Below are 15,539 nucleotides of genomic sequence, written 5' to 3'. Positions count from 1 at the left end.
CTACAAACTCTATCAGATAAATCCTCTTCTTCAAACACACGGAATAAAACGAATGCCACCACCACATCCACCTTTGCCTCCAGCTGTCCCACTCCACACCCCTCCTTCTGTTTCCTGGAGCACATCAAGCCTTCACATTCAGGTTCAAAAGATCCCAGAGGTTTCTTGTCACATACTGAGGCTGGTTGGTGGCATACTTCTTCAGGCTGGGGCCCATCACTTCGTCAAGGCTCTTTGCAAGCTTGGTGAGCACAGCCCTGACACTGCCGCTTCGGACAGGCAGGGCCTTGTTTCCCAAAAGGAACCAGAGCGCAGGCAGGACATAGCGGTGGACGAATTGAGGTTTCCGGGGATAAACAGTGGCCACAAGCACTGCCAGGTGAGAGAGACAAACAGATTAACAGCCGTAATGTAAACAAGTACGTTCCTTGTACCTACAAGTACCTACAAGTTTTGGTTCTTGGAAGGCTTTTCTAGCTAATATCAACAAGCACAAAGGGCCCAATGGTCCAGAAACAGGCAACAGTGGCTGATCATCCACTGAACAGCATAACCAACCTCTGAGGACCTTAATTTCTCCAAATCAGAGGCTTTGTATCCATGATAGACTTATCAAAGTGAATAATACACATTTTGTAAATAATTTCACTATCTGCTTCTGCATTACAAATGCCAAAAATGGCAAATCGCTGTTTATTTCCGTTAAGAAGTTGTCTAAACCAGCTGCTGAAGATTTTGAAATGCAGCTCAGAGAGGTAATTGAAAGATTTCTAACAAAAGGATGATTACTTTTTTTGTGACCTTTGACAAAGAATGACAGAAGTCCCGTGTGGCTGTTCCTTTTGCTTAGTGGCACACAGCAAACAGCAGTATGACACCACACTTCAAAACTTCAGCCCAGAAAAGATGTGTGTTGCTTGACAGTTTTCTTACAAACATCAGTGACTAACTGAGGTCTGTGACAGAAGGGTCCAAACTGAGGTTTTTTCCCCTCATACTTAGTGGCTTCTAATGAACAGCTGTTTCAAACTTCAGAATGTCTTAGATAATTACCCAAACCCCATTGCCATGGCATTTGAGCATCTCACGAGTTTAATGGCAATTGCCCTCACAACATTCCCTAAAATAGGGGAACAGAGAAAAATCTTACACAGGCGCCTGATATTTAACGCATTCTGCACATTCTCTCTGACGTCTGTTCTCAGCTCATTTTCTGAACTGAGCTCTATTAAATACAAACAAAAATTTACTATCAATAAGCTCCTTGCATGGCAGATTTTGCTGAGAGATCAAAATCTGAAATGGTCTGAAGAGAGCTTTGTTATCTTCTGTTCAGTAGAAACGTTATGCAGTAACTATTTATTATTTTGTAGTGGAAGGACCTTCATTTCCTCTATGCTGTTAATCTAGCATCAGTCATCAACATTTAAACGGCTCCTGACAGTACCTAAAACCAACTCTAGTAAGCAGGAAAAGGGTACCTATTTTAAAATAGGAGTTAATTTATGTTTAAATGCTATTAAACACAGTGGTCACTATGGAGCTTCAGAACAAAAAGAGCTGTCTGTTCCCACTGAATCCCAGAGAGAACATCTGCGCTTTCTAAAGTAGTTCCAATTTATGTTCAAATGCTGTATTTGAAAAAGAGATTAAAATAACTGTAAAAGTAAATTTTATGTTTACAGAGATTTACTTTATCCAAATTATCTTTAAAGGCCCTTTTATATTTGTTATGGCTAAACATGCCCTTTTGAGATTCATAATGAAGAAGCAAAGTGTATTAAACCTTGGATTAAAAGATGCTGGCATAACTAGAAGTGGATTTAGTCCTAATTAAAGCAAGGCTATAAATACTCTTCTCTAGTATATATTGAGATTATAATTTTTTCCATTCATTGGCTATTGCTGGACAGAGCAAGCTACTATTATAAATCAATTATCAGCTGTACTTCCAGTGTGTTGCACACTGCTGATACAGTAGACTGTTTGTACATCCTGAAATGAGTCCATATGATATCTGCAATACAGGCAGGGAGCCTCAGTGGGTTGGGCTGAACTGCCTCCTTCTGCCCCTAAATCCTGCCTTGCACAAAGTCCTTGCCTGTAATATGTGTGTTGAGTTTTCACCTACACTGTGACCCCCCAGGCTCTGCAGGACTCCGCCTCAAAAGTTTCCAACAGGACAACAAGAATCCTATGATGACAAAACAAACCGATCCTCAGAAATACCAGTTGCCACAATTTTTTTTCTAAAGGATGTTGGTTCGCTGTAGAACAGGGACCTCTTAGAGACCTCCATGACCTTTACTGTACTGTACTTCAAAGAGAGAAGTCAGCCAGGGTATTTTTAGGCCTTCTCTTTCCTGGAGGCGGGTCCTGAGATGCCTCAGTGAGAGCTCAGCGCTGGAGCCCAAGCGCTGTTCTTCTCTCACACACTGCAAGCCTCTGCAGAGGCCAGGCAAACCCCTGCCAAATACACCAAGTACAAGTATTTTGCAGGAGGAACAAGCTCAGGACCTTCTGGTGTTTGATAAGCAACTGCACTGTCTATTCTGAGGTATTCCCTCTAAATATTCCCTCTGAAGACTTCAAGAAGTGGAGATTAGTTGAAGAAGGCAATACCTGTGAGACGTTCAATGACATCCAGCAGAGCTTTGCCGCTGAGGTAACGCGCTCGGTGGGCAAAGATTTGCAGCAGCAATGTGTTATCTGAAAGAGAAACATGTATTTCTGCTCACTCTTCCGAGGTTATAAGAAAAAAAAAATAGTTAAAAAGGGAAGGAGGGGAAAAGGCAGAGGTAACTGCATTTTGTAAAATGAAGGAAATTTATGCTGGTTTCTGAGTCCTTTACTTCTTTCCTTCAGCTTACTTGGGAGGATTTTAAATTCAAAAAGAAAAGTTCTCATTTCACATTTGTAAATCCAGAGTTAACTGCTGTACAATGAGCTGTGTTAAAGCTTCCACATCAGGGCCCTCAAAATTTAAATCACCTGTAAGCAATGAAAATGTTTTGCATCCTGGAGCTTTGCAGAAGTGACCTCCTCCCTTGTCTAAGGAAAAGGATGAGAAGGCTCAAGAGTCCACGCATCCATTCACACTTTAAGGATAAGCTGGTGTTAAATCTTTAAACTACCTGTTGGGATCTATGGACAACACTCCAAGTTACTCTTACAAGAGATAATTGCTGCTCATTGCCAACACCATCCACTCTCAGGTGCTCTTATACTATCTCTGAAATCAGATCTCGGTAGAGAGACTGAAAAACAACCTGATTTCCCAATACTTGACTGCCATATATATTTTAACGTCTCCTGTGCTGCCTGTTTTGGATTTGAGGTCTTGTTTTAATTAATAAACTGCTGCCTGAATTGGTCTGCAAGCCTCCAGTCTCACTGCTTTGATAAGCCAAGCAAAGCTTTTCTTGGAGGTAGAATGTTTGTGGGATGCACTACGATACCTCGCAGTGTCACCGGGAGTGGCACCAATAGGTAGAGTAAGCAACCTGCTTCTTTGTGAACCACTACAGAGTCAAATCCCAAAGGGGTTTTAAGTAGTACTGTGCTATTAAGTGCTCCGTTTTGCCTGAGATATAAAAAAGGTAGTCCCTAACAATCTCCTTGTGAGTGTGCAGTAATGAATCCGTTCTGCTACACTAATTAAGCTTCTGCTTTGGTAATTACACTCTTCTCATTCATCTTTTCAAACAGACACTTCACTTTTTGTCCCACCCTCTTGCAGTATTGTCAGATGCTGTTTCACATTTGCTCTTCCTCCCCAGGGAGTTACCTTACAGCTGCTGCTTTGAAAAAAGATCTGGAGGTCTTGTGGAAGCACAAAATGTTAATTTGTCATTAATATTGGTATCTACATAGATTTTCAGGGGAACACTTGGGTTTGGGATGGGTGAGGGGGAGCTGCTTGTTTTCTTGTTTTTGTAGGAAGATAAGTATGTTAGCAGTATTCAACTTTCACTTTGAGAGTTTCAAATGCTCGGTACATTTTGAAACATTAAAGCTCAAGTAAATAACAAATTCACCCAGCAGTTACTTTTGCTGCCTTGAGAGACCTAAAGACAGAGGAGCTTTTAATAGCTACTAGAGAAAACAAGGCAACAGGCAGTCTGGTTCTTACTAACCCAGCTTTAATTCCCTGTACTACGTATCAGCTAAACCTGCTGGCCACAGGACAGGCAGCCCCGCAGTTGCTGTATTGAGCAGAGGAATCTGCTTCTCCGCACTCTCATTTTCACTGCGTTCCCCTCTTTGCTATGTTGACAACTACAGGGAAATTCCCCCTCCCCTCTCTCAGAGTGATGGTTCCTCTGGGAACCATCTGGGGCTGCTGGTCTGACTCCATGCCCTGGTGTCAGGCAGTGGCCATCTGAAGGGCATTTCTTTCATGACAGAGAACAGGGCAGGACAGATGTCAGAGGAGACAGCAAGATGTCTTGGTCCCATTGCAGTTGAGCTTGATTTGCTGATTCACCTCCACCTACAAGGTGGCTCCCTTGAGTGGGATTATGGTCCCAGGTCACAGCTAATGAATGTGTGTGGTCTTCAGCTGGGGACATCCAAACCAATGCCAGGGTTAAGGTAAACAAACTATTCAGGCACTATTGGGAAGCAAATTAGTTTGGTTTTAGGTAGAATTTTGGTCTAACAGATGGGGGGGGGTGTTTTATGTTCTTTATTTGTTTGTATGTCATTTGGGGTTTTTTTGTTTCACATCAAGTGATCAAACAATTTTCTAACCAGCTTGCATTTTTGCATGGATCATTAAAGGTGGCAGATGAGGAAGTCTCACCTAAAGCTCAGAATATGAGGCATGTCAACACAGAGCCTCGGTGCAATAGCTGGGCTCTTAGCTATTAAACTCATAGGAGCAATGGGGCAAGAGGTTGTGCTCTCTTACTCTTTGCTAGGAGCATTGAACAATCCTTTAGCGTTCTGGGGTGGTTTTGTCACTTTATAGCATATGGTATGGTTTTGCTCATGCATTTTTCCAGTAGAGCCTTCCTTCCCCCAGTAAAGCCCTAGGGTCTTGAATTTTGAAATATCTGTGATTCAGTTACCTGTTTGAACTTTTACAAATGTCCACAAAAATGAGCAGAACAAAAAATATATATCCCACCTTGTTTGCTTGAGAACCTGTCTCTGAGTAAAGCCACTGTGATAAGAGACAGATGCACCTTGCTCCTGTTCTAGCATCTGCCAGCATGGAAATTTTACAGTGACCTCTTAGAATTGGTGAGAGGGGAATGACGGAAAGCTTCATACAAAACCCTGAAGGGATCTATTTGCCACATCCTCTCTTAGCAGGATTCTGCAACTTTTCCCACACCTTCTCCCACGCACCACAAAAAAATCAGTAAGGGCCAAGAGCAGTAAAGGTCTCACCCTCCTCTCCTGCTTCATGATTAGGAACAACCCAATACTTGGAATACAGAAAGGCAGCAGGTCAGCAGATTCACTGAGTTTGCAAAGCAGCTGATGTGGAGAACTTGTTAATTTCACTTTAACACCTGCCTCTTCAACACTGAATTTTTCAGGCATATTCACCCAGTGCTGCATTTTCACAGCTGACATAAGTCTGTGTGGCAAGAGAATTTACAGCAGACCTTGGCTATAGCAATCTTGCCCCATGCAGAACAACGTTTGGAATAAGCCATCATTTACAGCTTGATTTATCTTGATTTATACTTGTTTATTCTAAAGAAGTGGGAAAGAAGCCCAGCAAGAGCAAAGAGCCTCCACCACACTTCCCCCTATGTGTTTCAAGGAAAAAGCACATTCCTTTCATCTTGTTTTAGTGGTTGTAAACTTAACAGAGTGCACATATTAGAAATCCAATTCAATAAAAACAAAATGCATGCAGTTTCCCAGGAAAAACAGTCATGACAGATGCTAGTCACTTCCCTCATGCTCTTATAGTGGAAACTTAAAATAATCCCTAGAATGTCCTCTCTGTAATAATCAGATCTATGACCCAGGTGATAAGCAGTGTCCATTCAGCTACACATCCCAACATGATACAACCGATTGGAATAAAAAGAATGCAGGCAGGACTTCATACACATCTTGCAGCAGCTGGATGTTCCCACAGACAACAACAGCCATCCACAGACTTAGCACTCACTTGGCTCTGAGATGGAGGAGCCGCAGCTGGGGAGAGTCAGTGTCAGAGGTCAGCCTTACCTAGGTGATCAATGCATGCTTCCAGCACCTTCACAGCTGCAGCATAAATCCCCAAGTGCTTTGAGTTCAGGTTCTCAGTGACTGCTGCTATCAGAGAGGTCAGGACTGGGTATAAGGCATCTCCAAGTATGGGTGTCATCGAAGCCAGTGCCTCCAGCGCCTGCTGGTTCACTTTCTTGTTGCAATCCTGAAGTCTCAGGACAAAAGAGTCAAAAATCTGTTAAGAAAACAAAGGACAGGAAATCTGGATTAAAATGTTCTTGTTTCAAGGAGAGATGTAGAAACAAGCACCCAGAAATGTAAAATATAATGTTTTCTGTTAGGTCAGCACTTACTAGCACAATTTCACTGTTTTCTTATGGGCTACTCACTGTAGTGGTTGCACCTAATGGTGGTTGGAAAGATCTTCATATTTTATTAAGAGGTTTGAGTGCAGACAGGATAGTTCATATGGTGTTTCTCTCTATATTATTTACATTATTATTTACATAAGTCATCGCTACAAATCATTAAATTAATCCCATTTTAATAATGCAATATCTTTGGTGCAGAGGTATGAAAACAGGTATTTATGATACCCATTTTTCCATAAAGTTGCCTCAAGTACTGAGGGCAGTATTGATTTTGCCAAAACTGTGGCTGGATGTGATCCAAGTTTTGTTTTTATCTGTCTCAGAACCTGCATCTGGAGGAGTGCAGGGCTCTGATGAACTCTTCAGTACCCAGACCATTTGTCTAGCTAACAGGTAGACTTCTGAAGTTTAATGTGTTGTGTAGTTCTCATTAGAGCAGGTTCAGTCCCTTGACAGCCACATTATCAGGCACCATTTGCTGGAAAAGGGGAAAAAAAACAGCTGCTGGGAGGAAAAGGAAGAGATCTGTCTCTAGCCATTGTCTTCCTCTTTCCAAAGGGAAAAAAGGGCCCACAGGAAGGGTGAGAATGGTCCCAATCAGGAAAGGGATGAGGATAGAAGTAAATAGGCAGAGTTGTGTCTGCAATAGAAGAGAAAGTTTACAGGAGTATCCTTTAATTTTTGGTTTTTTTAATCAATGCATCCTGATACTTCTCCTCCACCCCAACTGATTTCTCTTCTAGGGAATAATTTCCAGCCTTTCAGTGGCTGTATTTCCTTTGTTTTAACCTAACTGGTAGTAAGATACAGCAAAAGCTACAGCAACAGGAAATTCTGTCTCAAGAACAGCACCAAGAGACACCTACCAGAGAAATACAGTTGGACTGAAATTGCTTGCCCTGATGCCTGGAGTTGAATGAAATTATTTGGGGTGAGAAGAGACCAGCCTGTCCCAGACAGCTAGTAGGTAACATAAGACGCACTGTTTTAACTTTACTGGTACAGGCTTGGGAAGGGACCTAACAGGAAAGGAGCGATGGAGATGCCCTACCTACCTGGGAAATGTTAGTGGAGATGAGCTGGGGGTTGTTTTTGCAGTGGTCAAGGAGGAGCAGCACTCCCTCCATTCTTGTCTGAAAGTCCTTAGCTGTCAGGAGCTTGCAAAGCTCCTGGCGCTGTTCAGTCTCTTCCTGTGATGGGCGACGGGCTGTCTGACGGGCTGTCTGACGGACTGTCTGACGGACTGTCTGACGGACTGTCTGGCGGGCTGTCTGGCAGGCTGTCTGGCGGGCTGTCTGGCGGACTGTCTGGCGGACTGTCTGACGGGCCTTCTGATGGGCTGTCTGAGAGGGTGGCATGGGTACATAAGAGACAGACCTTAAAATGGAAAATAAAAACAAAGTTAGACCTTTTGGTGATAATATCTCCCTTTGGTTAATTGTGAGGAATGCAACTTGAGAAGACTTCCTAATGATGTGATTTCAGCTAGATCTTTATCTGAAAAGCAGCTTTGATCTCATGACAATCATTACAGGAGACAATCTGGACTTAACATTATCACTAGTGCTTACTGAGGAAAACCAAGGCACCAAGGATGGGATGCATCTCATTTATCTTCAGGTGTCTTCCCAGGTACTCATCCAGCTTCCCTATGTGTGGAAAAGTAGGCACTACAAAGTCTAAATGCCTCATCTTATGGCAGGTGTCTGTATTATAAGGAAATTAATTGTCCTGGAGAAGTGCCTCTACAACAGGTATGGGAATCTGGATAAATAGCTCAGATGCATCTGAGCAGATGAATCCTACCCAGACAGATCAAGGGGCATAACTGAAGGGATCCAGAGGATCAGTAACAGAGGCAAAAACTGAAGCCAGCCATCCCGCTACTGCGCTCACATTATTGCTTCCTTAGCAGCTGGATCCACAGCTTGACAAACCCAATGGGAACAATTCTCTTGGATCAGCCTCTCTCTGCCATGAGCACGAGAAGCTCCTAACCCCACTACTGAGGTGTGCGGTGATCTTCCTGCCACTGCTGAGCACAACAGAGCTAAATAAATCCACTCTGTTATCAGAGAAGGGCAGGTACAGGTAGCTCTCTCACCAGCATGGGGAGACAGCAAGGACCAAACTCCTATCTTGAATGCTGACTGAGGCACAAGGGAAAAAAATATGCTGTCCATCAACCAACCAATAATGGGTCTCAATGACATGAATAGCTACAGAGTCCACATTGATATGTCTCTTGACCAGAACTACCAGTACTGTTTTTGAGTCAGAAAGCAATGACTCAGACAGGCCAAACAAAATGCATAGGAAGTGCTATTTTTGGGAATGGCATCTTGGTTCTAGAATGGGACTTCTCATCAAATCACCCATCTCAAAAAGACTCCACTGAGATAATAATACCCTGATTGAAATTACTTGTCCCAAACCAAACAGCAGAGAAATGGCCCTCTCGCAGCCTCCACAACACTGTCCTCGCCACCGCACTGGATTTTCTGAACTAAAACTGGTGGGTGTCTCTTCCTCTCTCTCAATTTTTGTGGAAAACCCTCCAGAGAACTTGTGTTCAGCCTAATGTAGAAGTAGACATTTTTGATCACGAAATATTTGTGGGGCAAGGAAACAATCTCTGGTACCCCTTGTCTCCACCAGAAAGATATTTTTGAGGAAGAGACATGCAAAGCTTGTCATGTGCTTTGTCAGATATAACAGAAGTGCTCAGTACCCTTCATTAGAAGGCAAGTTGTCCTGGGGCATCATCAAGCCATTTTTCTTAGACTCCTTGGCAGAAGGAGGTTTCTTAGACTCCTTGGCAGAAGGAGGTTCCTTAGACTCCTTGGCAGAAGGAGGTTCCTTAGACTCCTTGGCAGAAGGAGATTCCTTAGATTCCTTGGCAGAAGGAGGTTCCTTAGACTCCTTGGCAGAAGGAGATTCCTCAGACTCCTTGTCAGAAGGAGATTCCTCAGACTCCTTGGCAGAAGGAGGTTCACATTCATGGTCTTCTGTCCCCTACACAAATATATAAAAAAACATGAATCTATAGAAGATAAAAGAGGAAATTATTTGTTTAAAACACAAATTATAACCAGGAAGGATCACTGCTACCAAGAAAGGCTTAGGAAAACATTTCCTAACTTAGAGAGGGAGATGGGCCAGAGATCCAGTGATGTCTACTATTTGTTTTCAATAACATAAGGTAGGTTATAGGTGCTACCATAATGGGCAGCAATACAAAATCCAGAATTCATTAGTCTTGTGCACAAGAATAATGCAAACTGTTAAGGAAACAAACTGGTGGGAAACATTTGGACTTTCTGGAGGGTGGCCCATTGTGTTGGGAGTTAATTTGGTTTACGCTCATTCTCCCTATCCCCGACAAAGGCACATGCCTGTCTAGAATGTAAATGAAAAGGAATGAAAAAAAATAGGGATGATTTTCCATGGGATGCTGAATTCATGAAGCTTCCTCCGGCTTCAGAGAGCATAACAGCAGGGCAGTGTTCCCAGAATACACACAATATGCGTACTAATTATGATTGCCTTGTGCATCTTTTGTATATTTGGAAATTTTTTTGGCACTAATACTTCATCTGTTGCAAAGACTCTATTACCTTCAGAAGCACTATTCTCCCTTCCTTGCTTTATTGGGGGGTGTGGGGAGTAGCATTGGGTTTTTTTAATGCTTGATGGTAGAACCATTTTCTCCTACTTTCCTTTCCTGTTTGTGGCTGATATTCAAAATACACCCACTTTCTTTCTAACTATACTAGTTCATTCACTGTCTGAAGATAAACAGGCTAAGGATCAACAGCTCATTCCCAGGAGCAAAATGATTCAGCAGAAGAAGAATGAGGTAAAGAAAGATTATATATGTTTAATCTCATATTAGCAATCTCAGTACTAGCATAAAGAAGACATTTCTCCTGCCAAGCACTTACCTTCCGCTTAATCATTGCCATAACAGCTTCCAAGTCCCGTGAGGGGGCAGACTTTTTCAAATAACTATCAAATTTTGGATGACTCATCAATAAATTCAGCATCTTCCGTCCATAATATCTAACATAGGAAAAAGAGAAATTAATACAGACTACTACTGTCTTTTCTCCCTGGCCTTGTGAATAAACGAAGGAAAAGCGTTAATAAACTGATATTTTAAACTCATCATGTGTAATACCTGCATGAGGAGGTATTACCTCTTCAGCAAAGAGATTTACCTCCTCTTACTGCAACTGCACAATGCTACCAGCTGAACACAAGAGGAGAACATAGGGTAACAGGAAAATACAATTTCACTCTGAAACTGAGGGTATGCTTCTGTGGAAGTGGAAGATCCCATGGGACAAGTGAAGACCACCTCCTGCTTGGATGTCATGGCTTATTTGCAGTGTCTTGCTGCCATTGCACAATAATTTACTTCCCCTTAACTGACAGAGAATCTAGGACAGATGACCTCATGCTTACTATTTATTATTCTATACGACATGTATGCACATGGGCAGCTAATTGATCATGTGTTCTTCACATCTATTAATGGGAATATAATTAATAATCAGACTAATGGTTTGGTTTGGTTTTTGGTTAGTTGTTTTGGTTTTGCTACTATGAAACTTCAGCTACTGTGAAGAGGAAATTTGGACGTCATTCAGCCACAGCCAACAACATTATACAATGATTGGGAAGAAAAATTTGTGACTACAATAGGCAATTAAATCTGCAGAAGGGATTTAGAATGATTGAATATATCACTTGAAAACAGCTGGATTTTTTCTAGGACAGTCTTAACCTTCCCAGAAATAGATGTTTGGGACCATTCAGTGACGAACAGTGGCCAATGCTTCAGCTTTACATTGCACACGTAAGGTGAAACAGAATTATTTGACTGCCTAATCTGAGCTCAGCTGATCTGAATAAAGAATCATTCAAGTCACAGGAATTTGTCAATGGCCTCTCTTGCTGGACAACCTCATCTTACTCAGTACAGTCATCTCCCCAGACGTTATCCACACTGTGAAGTAACTTTTTAAATTTTACCTTCCACTCTTTTGTGGTTTTATAATTTATAGCCAGGCATCAAACAGTTTTCAAATTTTAGGAGGTGAAATGAAGATCATCACCTTGTGTCCTGATGACAGTCCAGAGCAAGATTCACCAGCGTGTGCACCAGCACCTCAGTACTGGTAACTATGCCCGAGAGGAGTTTATTGGCTCCAGTTCGCTCCATCGCAGTCAGTAGGTGTTCGGCTGCAGTCTTGCGCACCAGGACATTGCGGTGTCTGCAAACAAGGCAACAAAGACTGGGGTAGGGGGAAAAAGAGGGCCAGAAGCACAGGCCTCGGTCACAGCATGGTCCCTGTCATTGCTAGGGAAAGGACACACAAGTTCTCACTGCCATTTTAGCCACCTGTAGGTGATTTGTCCTCAGATAAACACAAAATTGGCATTGTACAGAGAGGCTACCTGCAAGTAAGAGGAAGGAATTCTACCTCCCTGGACTATTTGATACTTAATTTCTTTCCTGAAATTTAGTCTAGGAAAGAGGGAAATGAAAGACAATTTTTACTGACTCATCAGAGGGCTCCACTACACAAACAGAACTGTAGCAGTCCTGGGGCTTATTCCACCTGTTTATCTCCAAATCTGCAGAGGGAAATTTTTCACAATGAGAACAATCAGTCATTGGAATAATCTCCCCAGGGAAGTGAGTTTCAGCTGGACAGGGTGCTGAGCCACATTGTCTAGACTGCACTTCTGCCAAGTAAGGTTGGACCAGATGGTCCAGGTGGTCCCTTCCAATCTGGTACTCTGTGATTCTATGATTTAAGGCAGCATTTGCTTCAGTTATCCTATGGGAGTCAGCCTGTGAAGGCACCTATAAAGCTGCTCACTATCTCAAGGCTGACTTGCAACATCAATTTGAATAGAAAGTAGAGATCTAAGGACATGACGGTCAGACAGAGCCCACTTAGTAGGAGCTGTGCCTGCTGAGCCGCACCCAGCACGTTCTCCCCAGTGTGCTCCATGTGTTAGCAATTAGCCTCCTTATTTCTCAAGTTAATGGCATAATGATGATGCATGGCTTTTCACAGAATCACAGAATCACAGAATTGGCTAGGTTGGAAAAGACCTCAGAGATCATCAAGTCCAACCCTTGGTCCAACTTCAGCCCATTTACTAGATCATGGCACTAAGAGCCATGTCCAATCTCAGTTTAAAAACCTCCAGGGACGGTGAGTCCACCACCTCCCTAGGCAGGCCATTCCAATGCCTGATCACTCTTTCCGTAAAGAACTTCTTCCTAATATCCAGCCTAAACTTCCCCTGGCAGAGTTTAAGCCCATGTCCCCTTGTCCTATTGCTAACTGCCTGGGAGAAGAGACCAGTTCCCACCTGACTATAACTTCCCTTCAGGTAGTTATAGAGAGTGATGAGGTCACCTCTAAGCCTCCTCTTCTCCAGGCTGAACAACCCCAGCTCCCTCAGCCTCTCACCATAGGTCATGTGCTCAAGTCCCTTCACCAGTCTTGTTGCTCTTCTCTGGACCCGCTCCAGCACCTCAATATCTTTCCTGAACTGAGGGGCCCAGAACTGAACACAATACTCCAGGTGTGGCCTCACCAATGCAGAGTACAGGGGAAGGATCACTTCCCTTGTCCTGCTGACCACACTATTTTTGATACAGGCCAGGATACCATTGGCCTTCTTGGCCACCTGGGCACACTGTTGGCTCATGTTGAGCTTGCTGTCAATCAGTACCCCCAGGTCCCTTTCTGTCTGGCTGCTCTCCAGCCACTCTGTGCCCAGCCTGTAGCGCTGAAGGGGGTTGTTGTGGCCAAAGTGCAGGACCCGGCACTTGGCCTTGTTGAACTTCATCCCATTGGAATCAGCCCATTTTTCCAGTCTATCCAGATCTCTTTGCAGAGCCCTCCTGCCTTCCAGCAGGTCAACACTGCCCCCCAACTTGGTGTCATCAGCAAATTTGCTGATGGTGGTCTCAATCCCCTCATCTAAATCATCAATAAAGATGTTAAACAGGACTGGACCCAACACTGACCCCTGGGGGACACCACTAGTGACTGGCCGCCAGCTAGATGCAGCCCCATTTACCAGCACTCTCTGGGCCCGGCCCTCCAGCCAGTTCTTAACCCAGCAGAGAGTGCACTTGTCCAAGCCATGGGCTATCAGCTTTTGAAGGAGTATATTATGGGAGACAGTGTCAAAGGCTTTGCTGAAGTCTAGATAGATCACATCTACAGCTTTCCCCTCATCCACTAGGTGGGTCACCTGATCATAAAAGGAAATCAGGTTGGTCAGACAGGACCTGCCCCTCCTAAACCCATGCTGGCTGGGTCTGATCCCTGGTCCATCCTGGAGGTGCTGTGTGATTGCATTCAGGATGATCTGCTCCATCACCCTGCCAGGCACCGAGGTCAGGCTGACAGGCCTGTAGTTGCCAGGGTCAGCTTTGCAGCCCTTTTTGTGGATTGGGGTAACATGTGCCAGTTTCCAATCATTTGGGACCTCCCCAGTGAGCCAAGACTGTTGGAAGATGATGGAGAGCGGCTTGGCGAGCTCTTCTGCTAGCTCCCTCATCACCCTAGGATGGATCCCGTCTGGTCCCATAGACTTATGAGGATCCAGATGGCTCAGTAAGCCACCAACTATTTCCTCTTGGAATACAAGGGGACTATTTGGCTTCCTATTCCTGTCAACCATCTCCAGAGGCCAGTTATCCTGAGGGCCATCTGTTTGACTGGTAAATATTGAGGCAAAGTAGGTATTAAGTACCTCAGCTTTCTCCTCATCTTTGTTAACTATATTTCCCTCAAAGTCCAGTAGAGAATGGAGGTTTTCCTTGCCCCTCCTTTTGTTATTAACATATTTAAAGAAGGACTTTTTATTATCCCTAACAGAATTGGCCAAATTAACTTCAAACTGCACTTTTGTTTCCCTGATTTTTTTCCTGCACGATCTAGCTATTTTCCTAAATTCTTCATAGGTAGCCAGCCCTTTTTTCCACAGTCTGTAAACTCTCTTTTTATTTCTGATTTCCTTCAAAATCTCCCTGTTTAGCCAAGCCGGTTGTCTTCCCTGTCGGCTAGCCTTTCGGCGCACTGGTATAGCCTGATCCTGTGCCCTCAAAACCTCCCGCTTGAAGTATGTCCAGTGCCTCAGTGCCTCTGTGGTTAGCGTTGTGAAATATCAAAAGGCACTCACTGCTAGAATAGCTATTGTCCCTCTTCCTGCAAAGCCACAAGACTATACCACCACGCATTGCAGGAACTTTTGCTTCCCCATCATTCACCACATCTCACCAGCATTGACATATTGTGGGAACAAATAGGCTGCAGGAGGGCAGAAGTAGATGCAAGAGGAAGGGAGAGAGGTTTATGATCAGAGAATCTAATCACCGAGTTCACAGAAGATGCAGGAGACAGGACCCTTCCCTCCCATCAATTCCCTTCTGCCTCCCATCCCTTCCCTCTACCGACACAATTCAAGGTGAAGGATAGCACTAAGAAAAGAATGACGTACTGGACTCCACTGGCCATGAGAGCAGTCATTGCTCGTGCAGGAGTCACACTCCCCGCCATGAGCCCCAGGGCTTCATTGGCTGCTGTCTGAATGAAGTCGTTGGAGTCCCCCATCTTCTGCAGCAAGACCCGAGCAATCTCATCCACCTTGTGGTCCATGTCCTTCTTCATGGTCCTGAAGAGATCTCCAAGAGTGTTCATTGCACAGCAACACACCTTTGAGCGGAGATTGTTCACCTGGGGAAGTCATGAGGGGAAATGTAAGAACCACCCTGTAGAGAAAATCAATTCTCCAGGTGAAAGTCCCATGAAACAACATGACTTCTCACTGTGTCCAGATGGAATATAAGAGCACAGTAAGAGCAGAGGACCACAAGTACAGGAACACACTTACTCTGACGCCAACTTCTTCTCTCTCAGGCCCACTTATACAATTTTAATGAGACTGAAGGCC

The 15,539-nt window shown here is 43.8% G+C and overlaps 1 protein-coding gene across 1 annotated transcript in view; it reads right to left on the bottom strand.

Moving 5' to 3' along the window:
• LOC136099684 (TOG array regulator of axonemal microtubules protein 2-like) overlaps positions 1-15,539 on the bottom strand; it is a 31,896-nt gene continuing 16,357 nt past the window's right edge. The window contains exons 11-20 of the mRNA XM_071805903.1: positions 15,087-15,322; positions 11,669-11,827; positions 10,493-10,610; positions 9,521-9,563; positions 9,280-9,340; positions 7,853-7,925; positions 7,604-7,759; positions 6,196-6,412; positions 2,623-2,709; positions 1-372 (exon numbers count right to left, since the gene is read on the bottom strand). Coding sequence (XP_071662004.1) covers positions 125-372; positions 2,623-2,709; positions 6,196-6,412; positions 7,604-7,759; positions 7,853-7,925; positions 9,280-9,340; positions 9,521-9,563; positions 10,493-10,610; positions 11,669-11,827; positions 15,087-15,322 — 1,398 coding nt within the window. The 3' untranslated portion in view covers positions 1-124. The remainder of the gene's footprint in view (positions 373-2,622; positions 2,710-6,195; positions 6,413-7,603; positions 7,760-7,852; positions 7,926-9,279; positions 9,341-9,520; positions 9,564-10,492; positions 10,611-11,668; positions 11,828-15,086; positions 15,323-15,539) is intronic.

The sequence above is a fragment of the Patagioenas fasciata genome, chromosome 3 (genome assembly GCF_037038585.1).
Source record: "Patagioenas fasciata isolate bPatFas1 chromosome 3, bPatFas1.hap1, whole genome shotgun sequence".
Classification (NCBI taxonomy): Eukaryota; Metazoa; Chordata; class Aves; order Columbiformes; family Columbidae; genus Patagioenas; species Patagioenas fasciata.
Note: the sequence above shows the minus strand (reverse complement) of the source record. Positions and strands in the feature narration are given on the sequence as shown.